The 21,603-nt window shown below is 33.0% G+C and overlaps 1 protein-coding gene across 2 annotated transcripts; it reads right to left on the reverse strand.

The window, feature by feature from the left end:
• Nucleotides 1–879: 879 nt before the first annotated feature.
• Nucleotides 880–20,324, reverse strand: LOC139501607 (alkaline phosphatase-like). Of its 2 annotated transcripts, none has more exons than XM_071290727.1 (10): nucleotides 20,200–20,324; nucleotides 18,150–18,201; nucleotides 17,410–17,630; nucleotides 14,108–14,452; nucleotides 12,294–12,398; nucleotides 10,350–10,452; nucleotides 6,009–6,152; nucleotides 5,055–5,246; nucleotides 2,387–2,488; nucleotides 880–1,238 (listed from the first exon to the last, which is right to left on the reverse strand). In XM_071290727.1, exons 1-10 carry the CDS (start codon nucleotides 20,215–20,217, stop codon nucleotides 967–969), a joined length of 1,554 nt encoding a protein of 517 aa, XP_071146828.1. In that variant the 5' UTR covers nucleotides 20,218–20,324; the 3' UTR covers nucleotides 880–966. The 2 variants fall into 2 exon arrangements, with proteins under 2 accessions (XP_071146828.1, XP_071146827.1); XM_071290726.1 differs by lacking the exon at nucleotides 20,200–20,324 and adding an exon at nucleotides 18,646–18,782.
• Nucleotides 20,325–21,603: the final 1,279 nt, after the last annotated feature.

Genomic DNA, 21,603 nt, shown 5'->3' on the forward strand with positions numbered 1-21,603 from the left:
TAGGAGTCCCAAAACGATTGCCAGTCTAGTATATCTCCGGTAAATATAGGTAAGTTTAACTTTGGTAGCGTGTGATACTCGCTGTTTGCGCTAGACGATGAGCGTGAATTTGAGCTATGCGTATATTGTTGGTTTGTTGATGTTGAAGGTTGACTAATAAATGTAGATGGAACTGATTGTATAAAACTATCGGCATGAGGGTTCAAATTCAATGAAATTGGTTCATTTGTGGTTAAACTCTGATTTTGAACTGACTTTGACAATTTTGTAATTTGCCGTAATTTATATTCTAAATTGAACATGTACTCATCTGATTCCTGTATTTCCACTGCTACATCTTCATCCGAAGTTTGCTCCAAGATCTTCTCGTTGATGTTCTCCAAAGTTCTTTTCTTCTGAGTGACTACTTCTAATAATGTTGAAATTTCCTCGTAATCCGCTTCGGAACTTTGTTGAATTTCTTCAAATTTCTTCAGGAGTTTCGTTACTGCACCTTTGTGTCCCGCTCGTACGGCTTTCATCTTCGTATCCATTTTCCCTTTTGGTCACGGCACCATAATATCATAAAGTGGGTGATAGAAATAAAAGACGTCTTGACTATTTGATAGATGTATTAGAAAAGCATAGTAACACGTCAAGGTGACGTGACGTTACATAAAGCGCGGTACATAGTAAACGTCCAGTGTGCGGTATTTACGATAAAAACATACTTATTCTTGTATGTGATCTAATATTTCAACACCCATATCTATAATAAGTCCTAAACAATCACTTTACCTGAAAGCATATTTATACACCAACACATATAGTTTAAAGATGACATCATAGACAATATGCTGTTTTACTCAATTACAAATAACTTCAAATGCATTGTTTTAAAAAGTGTTTATTTGTATGAAAAAAAACTGAATATATATATAAAATTATTATTCATTTTTACGTAATTGGCACAGGCAAAGATTTGAATTAAACAATTGATATTTTAAGAATATATAGAGTAAACAACAGTGTAATGCTATGCTTCAGATTTATCGAATCCGATGTTAAAGTCCGTTTACAGTGGTTTTTATTTTGTCCCACACAAGAGGCATATGCCATAACATGAGGGATATAACTCTGCTCGTGTGTACCAGTCAACAAGTGAGCCATTGGACCCCTGGCATAAACTGGAATGTCCTCTCCGGCATGGGTCTCTGAAGACATATACACAGCACTCGTCTGTTTGTAGTTGTAATGTGCTGTAATTGATAATTATAATTATTGGTAAACAGTATCTAATTATACAAATTACAAAGAGTGTCAATAACTTTCCACAATCTTTATTCAAAGATTCATTAAATTCGACAAATATTTCTATTTCATTAATGCAGTCAAAATACAGAACTCTTGTTTTTTTTTTCTCTCGGAAAGTTTCAATATTCCTATTACACAAACGAGGTATGGGGTATATGTCTCCCAGTTGATACGGTATTCCCGTGCTTGCATTTCCTATCATGATTTTCTTGCTAGAGGGTTGCTGCTCACAAAGAAGCTATTTAACCAAGAGTTCCAAATGGTGAAGTTGAAATCATCCCTTCGTAAATTTTACGGACGCCATCACGAGTTGGTTGACCGTTATGGAATAACCGTTTCACAAATGATATCGGATATGTTCCTTACGTCGTAACTACAATCCCCTTCCTTTTCATGAATGTGACCTACCGAATTAGACTATTTACAGGATTTGTTATCACATAAGCAACACGACGGGTGCCACATGTGCAGCCGGATCTGCTTACCCTTCCGGAGCACCTGAGATCACCCCTAGTTTTTTTGGTGGGGTTCGTGTTGTTTATTCTTTAGTTTTCTATGTTGTGTCATGTGTGCTGTTGTTTGTTTGTCTTTTTAATTTTTAACCATGGCGTTGTCAGTCTGTTTTAGATTTATGAGTTTGACTGTCCCTTTGGTATCTTTCGTCCCTCTTTGATATATATAAAGTATATGAAAAATTCTGTGTGGCATATCATGGAAATATTTATTCCCCCTTTAAATTGTTACAAACATATATTTAATCAATTGTTTTTGTCAATCTAAATTGTAGTGAGGGTAGAGTTAATGGGATTAAATGGGAAGCAATCTAAAGACCCGTATTATTGGCTACTGCTCGAAACACGTCCGTCAACCGTTTCCTTCTTGACATTAATGAACAACTCATGATTCTTCAGATTGTTTTGTTTTAATGAGTAAAATTGAGTTTGACTGTCCGTTTGGTATCTTTCGCCCCTCCTTTAGTTTAAACAATCATCCCTCCAGTTTCTTATCAAAATCCTCATTGTTTGATATCTACCTTTTTATAAACAGTTATTTTACCAAATGTAACCAATTCACTTTGTCTTATTAAACTTACTTGTATTCACTCCTGTGAGATTTTCCCTCTGAACCTGCCCATTTCCATAAACAAGAGATGTATAAGGCATGCCATCATCTGCTATGTCGTTTTCCACCAGACCTGTGAACATTAATTAAAAATGACCAAGAAAATCTTTTTACTACACAATTCAATAGAGGATGGTATTCCACAACAATAATACAAAGTAATACAAAACCATTCAACACATGATTGAAATCAAAAAAGCAAAAACCCTCAAAAACTATATACTGTGGATTCATTTCTTTTCGTGGGTATCAATTTTCGTCGATTACTGAAAACTTGTATTTTCGTTGATATTTGATTTCGTGGTTTTGTCAATCTCTGTTTAAAAAAACCTATTGAAAATATGTTATTCTTTGAACATTTGAATTCGTGGTTCACCTGTATTCACGGAACACACGAAAACTGGTATCCAATCAATAATAATGAATCCACAGTAGACCATTTTTGTCTCCCTCGGAACTTATACTTTCATCAGAGTTTTAAGTAAATCAATGTTAGCACAAATTAAGTCCTATGTTTCCTGACACTCTTGCACATATATAAAAAAATGTTTAAAATCTCTTTGGTTTGAAAAAATATGTTATTTTGAAGCGCAATTCTTTAGATTTGAAACTGCTTTACATTACAATAGTAAAATGTGTTGGTCAGTCTTTTCAACTCCCAATTTTCTCTTAAATTGTCCTGCACCAGGTCAGCAATATGGAAGTTGTTATCAAATAGTTTGTTTCCATGTATTTTGGCGTTTGTTTTTGTTGCACTTCAGTGTTCCTGTTGTTTCTTAGTTATCTTATAACTGATGTGTTTCCCTCGGTTTTAGTTTGTAACCGAGATTTGTTTTCTCGAGCTGAATCAATTTCTGACTTTTGTATTATTATTAATTTTACTGTTATACTGTTTTTGATCATATCCATTTGACGTGACACTGTACTGGTACATCCCGACATTGTGTGATTGTGCTATAATAATATTTTTGTATTCTTGTCTTTCATTTTTCTTTTGTTTTGTCTGTATTCTTTTTTGTGTTTCTTTGTTACCTATTTGTCTTTTTTTTTATATTGATTTAGATTTTAAATCAATGTCGACTGTTGTACCCCTTTTTAAACATTTTTTACCTATTATGTCGGTTTGTTCTATTCACACATGGTTGTCATTATAATGGAAATTAATGCCATTTTTATACAAGTGAGATATTTAGCTAGTATAAAACCAGGTTTAATCCTCCATTCTTTACATGTGAAAGTGCCGGTACCAATTAGAGAATATGCCAATTGTTATCCATACGTTTGGTGTGTTTGAGCTTTTGCTTTTACCGTTTTATTACGGACTTTCTGTCTTGAATTTTCCTTGGCGGTTTTTTGTGTTTTTTTTTACTTCTGGAACTGTTGCCTTTATCAAGCTTACACAAAGGAAGCTATTCTAAAACCCTCACATCAGAAGTATAGTTTTTGAATATACTGGTAAAATGGAAATATACAACAAAAACATTAAAATGCAGATGATCTCCAACCTGATACCGGATAAGTAATTTTTTTAAGAAAATGAGACAGAAATGTGTAACGAACAGTTGAATGAAGACAAGACGGACATATGTGAAAAAATGTAACGATCGATTGAACCACAAACGTCAAAATCATTCAATCGCGTAGTGGAATTAACTATTTTTGGATTCTTATAAATTCTATATATAACTTTTGGACTAGTTTAAATCTCGGTCTATTTCTTAAATTTATTCTTACATACTTTTGATTTTTTAACCCTGTATGTTAACATTCCCATGAAAATTTTAAAATTGTTTGTACGTACATTGAACGACAAATTTATGTGACGTATAAAATTTTCTGACGTCAGACACTCAAATCAATAAATGTGTTCGTAGATAGTAGATGTTTTTGTGTTCTGTTAAATTGTCCCTTTTAAAATTGTTAAACGATGATGACTGATGTACCCATATTTTGACTATTATATTTATTGTGTCTGTTTATTTAACTCATCAATGTAAAAATATCGGAAATTGATGAGACTGTCATTAAAGTGAGAGGGTTAGGGACGACATCAAAAGATCGATGTAGGATAAAAAACTTAAATCAAATAGTTTGGGGGTGGGGGGGTCAACATTGCTGCAAGTCTTGTTAATAAAAAATCGATTTTACTTATATCCATATAGGTAAATCAATTTTTCTCAAATTAAGTTAAGATGGGGGGTGGGGGGGTCAGTGAAAAAACTATGTGAATTAAGTTTTTTATCCTACATTGAACTTTTGATGTCGTCCCTTAGCGCTATAGAACCAGGTTTAATCCACCATTTTCTACATTTGAAAATGCCTGTACCAAGTCAGGAATATGACAGTTTTTGTCCATTCGTTTTTGATGCGTTTTGTTATTTGATTTTGCCATGTGATTATGGACTTTCCCAATTGATCTTCCTCTAAGTTCAGTATTTTTGTGATTTTACTTTTTGAATCAAGAAATGACGGACACAGGCAAAGTATAACGATCAGTTGATACAAGACAAGACGTTTATCAAGACGGACACACGTAAACCAGTGTATCCTCTCCTTTGGAAGAAAAAAAATCACTCATAAATTAAACCAAGAGGGATAACTCTAATCGAGTTGATGTACACTTTATCGTGATTTTATACCTAGTATATCATTTCCTCTAGCTGGATAACCTCCCATGGCAAATACATGCGAATGGTCAGCAGTCACTACTATTAATGTTTCCCGTTCTGCCGTCATATCAATAGCCGATGAAACAGCCTTATCAAACATAACAGTTTCTTCCAAAGCCCGTCGACCATATGTACCGTGATGGCCATGGTCTATTCTCCCACCTGTAAACAAACAATTCATAGGAACTTAATGCTTTTCTTGCAGAACCCTCTGCAGGTTTGCACGTGACTTAACGTTAAAATGTTTGAAGTGACTAACATATAAAAGTGCTTTTGACAAATCAACCAAATATGTATTCAAATTTTACAATACAGATGCAGTGATATAATCCTTGAATATTAAAACTATTCTTGTTACGTAACATGTTGTAACTTTGTGTACCTGTATAAAGAAATATAGCCCTGTATTTATTTCACTAGGTAGATTAAAAAAAATGTTATTACTGATTATAAACAGTCTTACTTATTTATGCTCTGACTGTATCATAACATATATTTCAGAACAGTGAATTTGATTGTAAATGTATAAAGCTGCATAGAATATGTTATGTTATGTTTAAAATGTAGAGGAAAACATTGCATATTTAAGTTAAAAAAAAATTTCTTCTGAAGTTATCTTTGAATTAGAAGCATTGTATCAAACTATAAATCTGTTTTGATAAATATAAATAAAAAACAACAACATATGACTGTACGGGTTGTTAAAAGTTGTGAAAGTTATACTCATAAGAATTCAAACGATTGTCTATTTTAAAACTTTCATTTTAACTTTCTATACAGTTAATTGTTGTAAAACGTTGTAAAATCCTAACCGTATATATTTCTTAAATATCTAAAATTCTGTAGAATTCACAAAATGTCGATAGTCTTTGAAAGTAAAGACTAGTAAATACGAGGGGAAATTATTAAGTCTTTACAACTTACCTTCAACTAGTAGAAAATATCCATAATTTGTGTTTCTCCTAAGAATCTCTATAGCTTTTATTGTCATGTCTTGTAAAGATGGTTCTCCATTGGAAGTTTGATCACGTGCATACTCATACTGCATATGGGATGATTCAAACAGACCTATACAATATAACATACGCAAAATATTTATATTTATGGTACTAATTTTCCTGTAAAATTGTCATTGTCGAATTATCAATCTTATTTTATAAGGTTATTTTCGTAAAATTTTTGTATCTCTACATAATTATACATTATATATTAGTTGCTGTGCGTATACCAATTTAATTTGGGTTGTTGATAAAAAATAAAGATAATTTATAATTGCATACATGGAAACAAAAAAAAAGAAGAAAAATGTCTACTTTATCAAAACGATAAGAGATCATAAGATAGAAAGAAATGACAATGAGAAATCTTTCTATCCAAGTCCACTGTGTCTAAACCACACCGGCAAAATTTGTTCGGACTCGATGGTATCTAACATCGGGCACAATGACGGAACATCACTAGACAGAAGAAAGATAGATTTCTCCTTATTTTCTTATTTTTTTCATGATATCAAAGAATATAATATACATATACAACTATTTTCTATTGTGATATGCAATATTTTCTACAACTGTTCTATATTAACGGAGAAATGAGTAAAAATGCATGTCAAAATGACGAATTGAGTGAACCTTGCCTCGAAATTGTTTAATTTCTCGTTAAATTGTTCACATTGTTCGAAAAGAAAGGTACGGGAAGATAGATACTGACACGAAGATTACAAATTTGTTTATTATGAGCATCTCAATACTTGTATTTCTGTGTATGGAACGAAAGAAAAGGGTCATGTCAAATTAAAATAAACCGGTTTCGTCAATGTTGTTTTACTACACAATCACCCGGTTTCGTCTACAGATATCACCCGTTTTTTTTGTTTTTTTTTTAAACAAACAAATTAATAAAAAGCAACGTTGACACGGATCTGAAGATTGGCTTTCGAGAATTTAAATATATATTTATTGTAAAGTAAACTTGGCGTGTTAAAATCTAAGACTATTTTAAACGGGCACGTCTGGACATAGGTAATTATGGTAACACACATTTTCCTAATGAAAGGTGTATCCCTTATTTCATTTAACTTCAAACTAATTTTAAATTTGTCAAAGAGGGGAATTTTGTACAATAATTGGCAATAAACAGCTGCGCCATGACCGCATGATACGCCCGTCGTCTTGTGAGTGAAGTTGTATGCAATAACCAGGAATAGTTTCTGAGATAGGGCGCACCATGTGAAAACCTCTATTCTTTTTTATAAAAAACTCAATAACTCTAAAATAAAAGTTTGAATCATCACCTAAAAGTATAGGGATCTTAAGATTAATATTAATAAGAAGTGAGTAAAATTTAAAGAATAATCATAAATAGGTTTTGAGATACATCGCATTAAGTGACCCCCCCCCTTTTTGTTTTACCAAAAAAAAAATCAATCACTCTAAACCAAAATTTTAAACATCACCAAAAAGTAAACAGAAGTTTAAAGGATTTAAATACCTAAGAAGTATGTAAAGTTTGATGCAGTTATAATACTTCGTTTTTGAGATATGGCGCGACATGTTAAAAAAAACCATTCCTGTTTCACTTACATTTCCTGTAACTCAAAAAGATTTAATTTGATTTTCACTAAAAGGTTTACAGATCGTTTGACCATTGTAAGAAATAACTATGTTAAATTTTAAGATATAGATCAGCTGTCCTCAAGTTATGGTGCGACATGTTTATGCTGGACAGACGGATAGACGGATAGATAGACGGACAGACGGACCGAATGACTGATAGATGGAGGAACGGACGGATGAAAGGACGGACGGACGGACAGGTGGGCGGACAGACGGACAGACGGATGTATACAATTATACGTCCTGTCAAAATTGTGACGCGCGTGTAAAAACGCAAAGAAATGAAAACAAAACTCGTAATTAAAGGTCAATAAGTTTTATTAGGATGTCGGCCAAGTCGACTTATTTGTATATTTTGTCTTCCTTATCATTTTTGCTATATAACTTTTATATATATTTGAAAAAAATGCATAGAAATCGATAAAAAGAACTTGAAATTCGTCACTTATCTTTTAAAGTGTATACCGAATTAAAATATTGTAAGAAATAAGAAAACAGGGACATCCGAAAAATCGGATTATGTGAGTTGGATTATGTTTATTATAAACAAGAAAGAAATCGTTAGATCTGTGTACCATACATGTATATGTTCCAGTCAAACCTGCTAACTTTTGACATATGCAGCTTTATACAATAGTTCAAAACGCTATGAATTCGAATCACTATGTCTCGCTTGTTTAAAAATATCAAAGAGAATGTTTATAATAAACATAATCCAACTCACATAATCCGATTTCCCGGGTGTCCCTGTTTTCTCATTTCTTACAATATTTTAATTCGGTATACACTTTATATGATAAGTGGCGAATCTGGAAGACGTATAGGTTGCACGCCCCCGACCCCACCTTTGGTTGCCAAAACTATATTGATTCATGTATTTAACGATTTTGTAAAGCAAAAAATAATCAAAATATTGTTCAACTCGGCGGTATGTATCTGAGACTCATATAAATAATAAGCCGCTGTCCGGTGAAAGAAGTTGTTTTCCAACGACCCACAAAACTCATTTTCAACGCTGAAGTTAAATAATCAATTATAATGTAATGCGATTATGATTTTTTTTTATTTGACCAAACCGGGTTATGCATTGTGAAATCTATGACGAAACCGGGTGGTAAACATTGACGAAACCGGCCAGTTCCATTTTGACATGAACCATTTCTTTCGTTCCATACACAGAGATACAAGTATTGAGATGCTCATAATGACTAGTTTTGCAATCTCCGTGTCAGTATCTATCTTCCCGTACTTTTCTTTTCGTACAATGTGAACAATTTAACGAGAAATTAAACAATTTCGAGGCAAGGTTCACTCAATTCGTCATTTTGACATGCATTTTTACTTATTTCTCTGTTAATATAGAACAGTTGTAGAAAATATTGCATATCTCAAAAGAAAATAGTTGTATATGTATATATATTCTTTGATATCATGAAAAAAATAAGAAAATAAGGAGAAATCTATCTTTCTTCTGTCTAGTGATGTTCCGTCATTGTTCCCGATGTTAGATACCATCGAGTCCGAACAAATTTTGCCGGTGTGTTTTAGACACAGTGAAGTCACAATATGTAAAAGGTAAACAATTATTGGTTTACTGCCTTCAACACGGAGCATTTGTTCACATTGAACAGCAAGTTATAAAGGACACCAGAATGAATAGTGTGAAATAAATCAAACAGAACATAAACGGTATAATTCGCATAAAAAACGAGAAACGAGGACACATATGACATCATCAAACGACAACTTCTGAACAACAGATTCCCGACTAAGAATTTGTGCAAACAAATAATGTATGTTTAAACGTTTCAACAGGCACCAACCTTCGCCCTAACAGGACACAGTAGTGCAACAGATGCATGTTAACCTATAAAGATAAGAATGACAAATCAATCATGCCTTTATGTATTCTGACGATTATGTTAAATGTAAAATTGTAAAATATTGGTAATGAAATAAACTATACCAGAGGTGAACCCAGGACATATACATTTTCACTTATCTATTGTATAGTGTCCTTATTTCTATACTATAGCTGTCAACATCTTTTTCCTTTGATCTTTGAATAATTACATTAGATGTATGTTTCATTATAATATTTTATTCTGATTGGCTAACTGCACATCACGTGTTATTCCGTAAGCAGTTGCATTGCTCAATACAACTTTTCATTCATGATAACACGTGCTCCAACAATAAAGTGCACAGGTGAATTAAATAATAAAATATATAAAATTCGTGTTTTCATGATCATAGCTAAAAAAATGTAATTATAAGTATTGAATGCTTCTTTTTGTAACTTTATAGGGTTGTAAAAGCGTTGACCGTGCGTACATTTTTAGAATGAAGCGCTTCCGCGCTTCATACAAAATGTACTTCGGTCAACGCTTTTACACCCCAATAAATTTACAAAAAGAAGCATTCAATTCTTAAATGATATCTGTCTCATAGAACAAAGGTAAAATAGACAATGAAAACAAACTTATAAGTACGACCAATAAATAATATCAATAGTGGCAATGGGACAGCAATCCAAATACAGTATCACACAAAGACATCACAATGCCAACCTCTTTTTATTGGTCAAATTCAGAGTTTACACACCAAAAAATACCTTTGAGACAACCTTAATTGATATCATGAAACATACCCAAGACAAAGTCTGTATTATCTGGGTTAATAGCATCAAATTCCTTTTTTCTCCAAGCGTAGGCATGGGTCTTATTTCTGTATTGTTTATCTTGTATCCATTCCTGAAAATGACACTATGTATTACTTGATTTATTTTACTTGACTGGGCAGGGTTTAACCGGTTTGCTTTAATATTAAAGACCAGTCCATCTATGGACAGGAGTTTTGGAATAAACTCATCAATGAAGTGTTCATGTATTCGTCCCAAATCGTACACTCAGTTCTTTCGTATATCCGTTCGGTGACACTCATAGGTGATTTAAATCAATCATTATTATAACGGCAATCATCCTTATCACACACATCTTCAAATAGACTGTCCTTTTGCAAATTAAAACGTAAGCTCCGCCCGATCAGTTGAAATGATATTGGTAATATCTCTACTAAACAAATACTTATGTAAGAACTTGATACAAAGTCAACGCATTTCAATCGCTGCACCGATAATCAAACAAGACACACCTTCTTGATTGTTATTACCCTGAGAATGATGGACATTTTTTGCCTCTGATTACGGTTACCTTAGCCATATACTTTATATCCTGTAATTTCATAGATTTTAAAAACAAATTAATATTTAGAGTTGACAAAGCTGACGAGCAGGGATTTACTTTCTGGGGTTGAAGTCATAAAACTTTGCTCAGTGCTCGAAGCACAAAAATCATGCTCGAAACACAAAATCCAGTATTTTGATTGGTTGATTGTTGAGTCTGAGTACAAAAATCGTGCTCGAAAGTTTTATGACCGCAAGGCCTGATATGAGGCAAACGATAACGTTACTTAAGGATGTCTGCTGGTCATGTTTTTGAATTCTTGTCATATTTTCGATTTTCTCAGGTTTTATCCATCCAAATGTATTAAATTTTTTTTTCCACGACACCCCACTTTTGTCTTCATAAATCTGTTCAATAGATCATTTAAGATTTAGTGATCCGGCGGCATGAAATCCTTGTTATTTTTTCTTGGTTTAAAGGGTAAAAAACAAATTCCAATGTTAACAAATAGTAAAGTCTGAAGAAAACCCTTTTCCCGCCATTTTCTAAATGTCTCTTATTTTGAAAACTACACACGAGACTAATGATTTTATTACTTTATTTTGTTTAAGTATCAAAGTTGTTTTCATTTTAAGCAACCACATGAAATCCTTGTTATTTTAAGTTAGAGCAGCAGACATCCTTAAATTAACCTAACCTACAATGAATATATTTTTGGAGTTTGATGCTTTAACTATTAGCGACATATGCGTACATTGAGTAATAATATTATCACGTAATACCTTTATGTTTACCCCCACCAACAAAAAAGTTCTGTTCACATCCTTTAAATAATGAACCGTTTTTACTTTTTATTGAAAAAAAACTGAGTTCTTGTATGCATAGCATGACGATTATACTAAAACAAAAGATACAATCGAAAAACATATAGAAGAACGGCACTTTTAATGATGTTAACACAATGAAGTGTAGTGAAAATAAAAGTAAAATCTAACGCAAGCAAATGTCTCTAGAAAAATACCTTTCTATACATAAATATAATACGTGTAATTTTTTTTCAGGAACAAGTGCTTGTGGAATTTGCCCTGTTAGAAATAAAAGTTTATCAATGAAGATACATATATTATTTTTTTTTATATGTTTCTTGTGATCACATTTATTAAACGGAAAATGAACTACTTTTGTTCTTGCTAAATGTTTTTCATATAATTTGAAAGTTCTAGTCATTGGAAATTGAAATTAGCGATTATACTAGATAAGTGAGGTCATAAAGATTGGTATTCACACTTAAAAAATTGCGAATATCGAGTGGAAGAATATGTCTTTGTTCCAAAACCACAATAAAGTATATGAATAACCGTACCATTATATTCAAATTAAAAAAAAATAAAATAAAAATCACTTTTTACCTGCACAAGGCTGGTATCCCATCTTTGGTAGCTAGAGACATCTCCTCTTTCGGGGTCTGTTTCATTTTTTGATAGAAAGAAGCGCCTTCCACCACCTAATATTACCTAAAATGGCGATAACAGTGCGATTAAGGTTGCACAGGTTTGTCTGTATTCAGAGTAAATTTTAAGGTGAAAATACGGCCATTTTAGGCATAGGGTCCACATGAACCTTAAATCGTGGAAGCTTTGGTACAGCATCGTGAGTGAAGCTTACCCTTCCGGAGCACCTGAGATCACTCCAAGTTTTTTGGTGGGGTTCGTGTTGTTTATTCTTTAGTTTTGTATGTTGTGTCATGTGTGCTGTTGTTTGTCTTTTTCATTTTTAGCCATGGCGTTGCCAGTTTGTTTTAGATTTATGAGTTTGACTGACCCTTCGGTATCTTTCGTCCCTCTTTTACAATCGATTTAATGAATTATACATTAAATTTACCAAAAAAACTGTCTGTCAAAATGGTTTATCATTATTATCAGTATCCGGGAAAAATCAAGATTTAAGAGTACACCGTTTTTACAAAACAACAAAAGACAGATGCCTCCTCGACATTTCAATTGAATATGTAAACACACAAGATTTGTTTAATAATTGGAATGATTTATTTATATAAAAATGTCATTCCATTTTAATGATTCAAATGGGTCTTAAAGTTAACGTATGCTAGCATAATCAGATATTTTGCAAAAATTTAAATAAGGGGAATGTAGTTTCCAATTTTAAATCCACTTATATATTACATAGATTTGTGTTGCGCCTTCTGTGTTTCTCATAAAGTACTGCATATTTTCTTAAAAGTATTATTGAGTTGAAAGACATACTTTTTTTCCCGAATATGTTCGACGTTCTGAATAAACTCATCATAGACACAAGGACTAAATTTTGTATATACGCCATACGCGCGATTCGTCAACAAAAGACTCATCAGTGAAAAGCACAGGATATTTTTCACAGATTTTGAAGAAAATTACAATTAATTACATTAACGATCCGGTCGAAATGCCGTTAGGTATCCATTTACGATTATTTTTCTCGACAAACCGAATAACAGACGTTTTGTTATCAATATGACCTTTAGGAATGAATGTTCAAAAGTGTCACAGGAAGCAGAAAGAACATTTCATGTTTAATTTTGCAGGGGTGGTGATTGATAAAAGTATGAAGAAGAAGATGTTTTAAATGTGAATGACTTGTAACATGTTTAAATATCTTTTAATTGCACTTTGAAAATTAAGATGAATAACATTTATATAAAGATGAATAGCAGACTGAGATTTGAGGTATAAGTCAATTAGACAGCAATCAAATGACATTTACAATTGTTATTTAATGAAATAAAAAACAATAAAAGATATGATAACAAGACTTAATTCGCCGAATAATCAAATACATAACAATGGCAACTGAAGCTCATGTAATATTACCAACACGCGACAACGTGTAAATCGATCTTATGATTGTCTTTGGTAACATGCTGCTTTTCATAACTTTTCTGAAGTGTCAGTGTAGACCCCCAAAAAATAGCATTTGAAAAGAACTACTCGATTGTCTTATAAAAGACATAACTATACTCAGATAACAGTCTTTTCGTTATTTATTTTTTAATTTCACAATGGAATTTTCGAACCTTTTTCATAAACTATTTTATCATCTTACAGTTTTGCCTACTATATCATGAATATTCATTGATACATATGGAACGAAGTCTAATAAATCTTATTTTCAAAAACAACGATAAATGAATATCTATTTTATACAATAAAATTTAAAAATTTAAAACCTGAATATCTGGATTGTCTTTTATCAACTGATAAGCAATATCACTGCAACCTTTTTGGGAACTATCTAGGTTGGTATCCCCTTCCCAGGAACGCCTTGGTGCGTGTGCATATGCAGCTGCAGGAGTCGCATGGGTAACTCTTGTTGTAGTTACTAATCCAACTGATTTCCCTTCAGCCAGAGACCAGTCTAAGATCGACGTCACTTCCGCTCCTTGAACTGTCGAACAGTTTGAATATTGAACTTTATCGTCTACTCCTACTGTACCAGCCTTTGATTTAACACCACAGAGGAATGCAGTTGCAGTTCCAGCAGAATCTGGTACCTGTTGGTCTGTATTGTACGTCTGTACAAACCAAGAATACAACAACATTGTAACATGTATTAGTTTTAACAGATGATAAACATCGATAAACTATATAAATTTATATTTGTAACATTTTTTGACTGTTGATATTCATTCGTTTGATGTTTTTACGCATTTGATTTGACATTTAATTAAAGACTTTTCGTTTTGATTTTACCTCGGAGTTCGGTATTTTTGAGATTTTTACTTTTTACAGATAGTCAACTGCTCTGTAATTTTCCCGATTGTGCCCTATTCAGGACACAAAATGATTCCGTATTGTCATATTTTGATTGAGTGAAAGGGAGCAACTATTTAACTGCAAAATGGGTGGTATGGTTTTTTTTGTCTGAGTCAGATTTTTGTTTGTTTTTCGACACCATCAATCAAAATTACTTTTTTTGTCATCTGCTTGACCGCAATATTTTTCTTCTCCATCCAACTGGCGACGAGAATACTTTTCAGGGAGAAAAAAACACATTCCCCCTTGGAGTTTAATGGTCGTTCCCTAATGGGATATACTTGCCCTGTCGATGTATTAGTGTTCGCTCCTTTTTGGGTTCATGCGCTTCCCTTAATTTTGCTTGTTGCTCTTCATGTTTCTTTTGAATCGATTTACGAGTTTTGAACATTGATAAAAGAGGGACAAAAAATACCAGAGGGGACAGACAAACTCATAAATCGAAAATAAACTGACAACGCCATGGCTAAAAATGAAAAGACAAACAGACAAACAATAGTACACAAGATAAAACATAGAAAATTAAAGAATAAGCAACACGAACCCCACCAAAAACTAGGGGTGATCTCAGGTGCTCCGAAAGGGTAAGCAGATCCTGCTCCACATGTGGCACCCGTCGTGTTGCTTAGGTAGCACTCCACAGTTAGAAAATAAAATGAAAAATGAGCCACAAAATGTTTTATCATCTCCTATTCCTGGATTTCTAATACATTAACCTAACTGTTTGTGTTGTACTATAAGTTATATGGTTCGCTACTGACCCCGTACGGATCCATAGAGGGTTAGTGAAATCCATAGGGGGTGAGGCCGGAGGCCGAGTCCCTTATGAATTTTATTCACCCTCTATGGATCCGTAGGGGGTCAGTAGTTAACCGTATAACGAATTTATCGGACGCTGGACTTTTTTTGCGGCGTTTTGTTGAAAAATAATCAATGAAACACAACAAAAGTAGCACTCCACAGTTAGAAAATAAAATTAAAAATGAGCCACAAAATGTTTTATCATCTCCTATTCCTGGATTTCTAATACATTAACCTGACTGTTTGTGTTGTACATGTGCATATGTATGTAATCAGTATATTCCATAGATTTGATTTTCAAAAGTTAAAAGAGTGAAAATTAATTCCTTTTATGTGTATCCATGGCAACATTCTGCATTTATTTACCATAAAATATTGCAAAAAGGGGGGTGGACATGTCACATATCCCCCCAAAATTTTGATCAAACTAGAATTTCAATGCCTTTGAGTGATACCTTTTTAGAAACTGTTTTCATAAATCTTCCTAATGATCAAATAAAAAATGGGTGTCTTTCGCCTCATTTTTTCGTAAAATCCAATCACAAAGTTCGTGCGATAAAAAGTTGGGAAAAAACATTGCAATAATTGCCGGACCAATGTATGGTAGGGACATGCAAATACGGACTGTCATACAGAAAACAGCCTATATTACATACATTACATAATCTTGATGTTCATATAAACCCAATACAAAGGCTATTTTAATACTCAGCTATCCAAAAATGAATTTTATTGCACACTAGCTCTCATATTTGAAAAATCCACAGGGGCCAAAAATGCGAAACTTCACACCTAACTGTGGAGTGCTACCTTAATAGATGACGTCGCCATTAACGCGTCATGAACCCCATATGAAACTTACTAACCCCATACGGTCTCATAGGGGGTCACCACGTGACGGCATTTAACCAATCACAACGTGATAATTCATCTGTGGTCCGATAAATGTGCATATGTATGTAATCAGTATATTATATAGATTTGATTTTCAAAAGTTAAAAGAGTGAAAAGCAATTCCTTTTATGTGTATTCATGGTAACATTCTGCATTTATTTACCATAAAATATTGCAAAAAGGGGATGGACATGTCACATATCCCCCCAAAATTTGGATCAAACTAGAATTTCAATGTCGTTGAGTGATACCTTTTTAGAAAATGTTTTCATCAATCTTCCTAATGATCAAATAAAAAATGGGTGTCTTTCGCCTCATTTTTTCGTAAAATCCAATCACAAAGTTCGTGCGATAAAAAGTTGGAAAAAAACATTACAATAATTGCCGGACCAATGTATGGGAGTGACATGCAAATACGGACTGTCATACAGAAAACAGCCTATATTACATACATTACATAATCTTGATGTTCATATAAACTCAATGCAAAGGCTATTTTAATACTCAGCTATTTAAAAATGAATTTTATTGTACACTAGCTCTCATATTTGAAAAATCCACAAGGGGCAAAACGCGAAACTACACACCTAACTGTGGAGTGCTACCTTATGAGATAACAAATCCGGTAAATAGTATAATTCGGTAGTTCACATACATGAAAGGGAAGGTGATTGTAGTTACGACGTAAGGAAGATATCCAATATCATTTGTAAAACCGTTATTCCATAACGGTCAACCAACTCGTGATGGCGTCCGTAAAATTTACGAAGGGATGATTTCAATTTCACCATTTGGAACTCTTGTTTTAATAACTTCCTTGTGTGCAGCAACCCTCTATCAAGAAAATCATGATAGGAATGGCAAGCACGGGATATCGTATCAATTGGGAGATATATACTCCGTATGCAGGCGCTGCTGGAACTACTGTCTTTATTTACATGTAACTTCATTGATTTTAGAATACATTTTTGAATTGAGATCACGTGAGATAGGATGAGATGTTAAAAGAAATGGTTCCTACCTTTATGAACCCTGTGTATGGGAATTTTTCAAACGTCATTTCCGCTTCCTCTCCTGTCTGTCCATTCAACTGTCCTTTGTAAATCCGCGCAGCCGTAACAGTAGATATTCCCATACCATCTCCCAAGAACATTATCACATTTTTGGCAGCGTTTGTGTTCCGTAGATAAGAAAGTCGTTGATTTAAATCATCTTGAGCTTGATTTCTCCAATAATTCGCATCTTTACAGTAAAAAATAAGGATAATGTTTCTTTAAAAATTCCATATAAATAAGTGGGTATTTTTTTTATCTTCGACTGAGAATGACATACGCATGGCGGGTGGTGTGTAGGGAGCAGGAGACATTGCCCTGTCAAAGCATCCGGTCTGCCTCCATTTTGATGCTCATATTATTGTTTGTTTTTCTTTTTAATTGTATAATCTAGAAGGACCTGAGAGATTTAAACATCAATAAACTATTTTGCTTCTGATTCATTCACAATTATCGTGAAGCATTAATTTTTGAATACTGTTGGTTTGTTTGACTGAAGAAATTGTATAACTAAAACTTCATCAGACATAACTTTGCTAGAGAATGGATTTACCAAACGCGTTTTCTCTGCAGTAACGTCATACTACACGTTTGTGAATTATTTTTTCACAAATTGCGTTTGCGGTAAAAAAGTTAAATCAAATAAATATGAATATATTGATAGAAAAATATTGTACTGTATTGGGACCTGATTTAGATATTAACATACCTTCAACTGTTTTTGTTACGGGATTTCCGAAAGTTACAGACAACAGTGAAATCTACAATTATGAAACAGAAACCTATTAAATAATTCTAGTGCGCTTTGTGCGCTTTTCCTCTAAAAGTCTTTTCAGTGGCGCTAGAATCAAAGCAGTCATTTAAATTGCTATGTTAACCGAAGTCGTACAGCTCCTAAGGTATGCATACATCTTTAGAGGTTTTTGATTTGATTGTACCTATACATAAGGTAAATCCAGAAAAGTGCATCGGACGCAATAAATTTATAATATACTAATAAAGGCAACGGTAGTATACCGCTGTTCGAAAGTCATAAATTGATTCTTTTTAAGAGCATTCAAGTAAATGAAATTTCCAAATATAGTGGTACACAACTCTGCTTGAGGTTTCCTAGACCATTAGGTAATTATTAATCACACAAAAATTTCACAGCTAAGGTATGATTGAAAGAAAAAAACTAACAATGATAAAAAGACAAAACTAACCAGATAAAGGTACAGTCGATCATATCTGACACCGCATGCCATATCATATGTGAACCTATTAACAAATTCTAAATCATGTTCATGTTTCTTCTCTATACATGTAACACAGGTTTAATGTCAAGTACAAGGTATTTTCAAATCTTTTTGTGTTAACTTGAAAATCTACATATATTTTACTATGTATTGAATATTAAAGAACATTTTATCTATTACGCATTTACTGTTTTGGTTTGAAAATAAATTAATTCGTGTATTTAAAGTGTAGTCCACACATTAAAGTGTGATACTATTTACATTCATAAATTTGAGATTTATTGTCAGTTCATAAACGTCTTGAATAAATATTGGTTCGTTGATGGTTTATTTGTAAGATGCATTTATTATTGAATACAGTATAGAACAAAACGCCTGGAATTTGTATGACGTAACCATTTGTATAGTTTGGGAACAACAAATGTACCTTTAAAACTTAGAGTCTATTTAAAAAATGCATTTGTATAAGTTCGGTTATTCTGACATCAGTGATCAGTTTCATTGTGAATTTGCTAAATAATTTCTTTTATAAAGCAAATGTGTTTTTGCGCGTTCAAAAATGAAAAAGGAGAGAATCTGGGTATTGCGACGAAAGACCTAGACAATCTTCATTGTTTATTGATTGGACAAGAACATTGTGTTATATATAACATTTATAAAGGCAACAGTAGTATTTCGTGATCAAAAATCATAAATCCATTGAGAATAAAACAAATCAAAGTTACAAACCGAAACCGATAAGTTTATCTATGACTCATCTGCACATAACTCTTATCTATTTTTTTAGAGCTTTAATTAAACTATTAGTACTCTAATGTATCGGTAATATATGTCTAATTTTTCTTGTGAGTTGGTTTTATGCTAGGTACCAATATGATGGTTCGAACAAGCCATTTTTAATTGATGTATGTAGTTTATTAACTCGTTAATGGTTTCGTTGTAAAAAGATGCGAATAATATCAAGGGGACAAGTACAGTGTGCTATATATAAAGGCAATAATAGTGTACCGGTGATCGAAAGTCTTAAATCCTTTGAGAGAAAACAAATCCGGGCTACAAACAAAAAACGATAATTTAACCTATGACTTATCTGCACAAAATCTTAGTTTTTTTTTGTTTTTTTTTGAAAGAGCCGTAATTAAACTGTGAGTACTCTTATATCGTTACTACATGTCTAATTTCTGTCTTTGTGTTTTGGTACCGAACTGATGGTTTGAACAAACTATTTTCAATTGATTTAGGCACTTTATTACTTCGTTGTTTGGTTTCGTTGTAAAAAGATGCGGATAATATCAAGGGGTCAATGTCACATTCAAGACTCGTAAGTCTATAAGATAAGGATCAACTTAAGAAATAAACTTAAATCTAAGTTATTCACATTAAAACAAAAGTCCTTTCAAAAACTATTTGATTAAACTTTGTCACGGAGAAACTTTTATTTCAGAAAAATACAAATATCATGTTCCCCATTTTAATAAATAATTAAGAATATTTGAAAATCCCGATATTATCAATACTTACAAGCAAAAACGGGAACATTGTACTGTGTGAGAAATCGTCCAAAGTATTGATAAACTATTGTTGGGGGTATTTATTACTATAAGATTTGATTTATTGCACATTATTATATTCACAATATAGGTCGGTAACACTTCAGTATTAGTCGGTTACAAATGTATCTTGTATTTATACGTTGTTTGAAATACGTACACCACAAGTCAAGGACAACACACAGAATACCACATGATCTTAAGATTCAAATAATAGCTTCACTGATGACAATCATTAGGGGGAGGGTTGAGATCTCACAAACATGTTTAACCCCGCCGCATTTTTGCGCCTGTCCCAAGTCAGGAGCCTCTGGCCTTTGTTAGTCTTGTATTATTTTAATTTTAGTTTCTTGTGTACAATTTGGAAATTAGTATGGCGTTCATTATCACTGAACTAGTATATATTTGTTTAGGGGACAGTTGAAGGACGCCTCCGGATGCGGGAATTTCTCGCTACATTGAAGACCTGTTGGTGACCTTCTGCTGTTGTTTTTTTCTATGGTCGGGTTGTTGTCTCTTTGGCACATTCCCCATTTCCATTCTCAATTTTATTAATCTTAAAATATGACAAATCATACCAAAATAGGAACAAACATACTTCTTCAATCTTGACGTCAAATGATTGATTCAAATACTTATTGAAATGAAATAAATTGTCTTCAATTTTAAACATTTTACCGTATGTTATAATTAAACGTTATCATAGTGACCATCTTGCAGCATGCTTTGCAAATTAACATAGAATTATAAGACATATATAACAAATGTGTCATTTGAATCAATATTTCCCTCTGCAACAGATGATGTTGATCTGCATTATTATATAACAGTTGCCTATACCAGGATCACAGTCGCCGATATTAGAACGTATGATCACAGTCGCAGATATTTGACCGTAAGATCACAATCATCGATATAAGACCATAAGGATCACAGTCGCCGATAAAAGAATGCAGGATCACAGTCGCATATGATCATAGTCGGATAAATGTCGTCAATTTTAGAGTACAGGAACACAGTCGTTGGTACATGAACGTTGAATAAAGTCACCGACTTTAGAATGTAGAATCAGAGTCACATATATTAGAACGTAGGATATCAGTCGTCGGTTTTCGACTACAGGAACACTGTCATTGATATCAGAATGTAGTTTCATAGTTGTTGTCGTTATTAGAATGTAGGATCAGAGTCGCCTATTTAAGACTGCATGAACATAGTAGATGATATACGAACGTAGGATAACAGTCGCCGATATAAGAATGTAGAATCACAGTTGCCTATGATAAAACGTAGAACAACAGCCGCCGATATATGAACGTAGAGGACAACATTCGCCGATATTAAAACATAGGATCACAGTCACAGATATTTGACC

This window comes from Mytilus edulis, chromosome 13 (assembly GCF_963676685.1).
Source record: "Mytilus edulis chromosome 13, xbMytEdul2.2, whole genome shotgun sequence".
Lineage (NCBI taxonomy): Eukaryota > Metazoa > Mollusca > Bivalvia > Mytilida > Mytilidae > Mytilus > Mytilus edulis.

Excerpts from the sequence above, each read along its gene's own strand:
- LOC139501607 (XM_071290726.1), bottom strand. The coding sequence starts at position 18,687 with ATGGCATGCGGTGTCAGATATGATCGACTGTACCTTTATCTG. Across the intron at positions 17,631-18,149 it reads CGTAACAAAAACAGTTGAAG|ATGCGAATTATTGGAGAAAT; the intron begins GTATGTTAATAT and ends TTTACTGTAAAG. Across the intron at positions 10,453-12,293 it reads GGGATACCAGCCTTGTGCAG|GAATGGATACAAGATAAACA; the intron begins GTAAAAAGTGAT and ends TGTCATTTTCAG.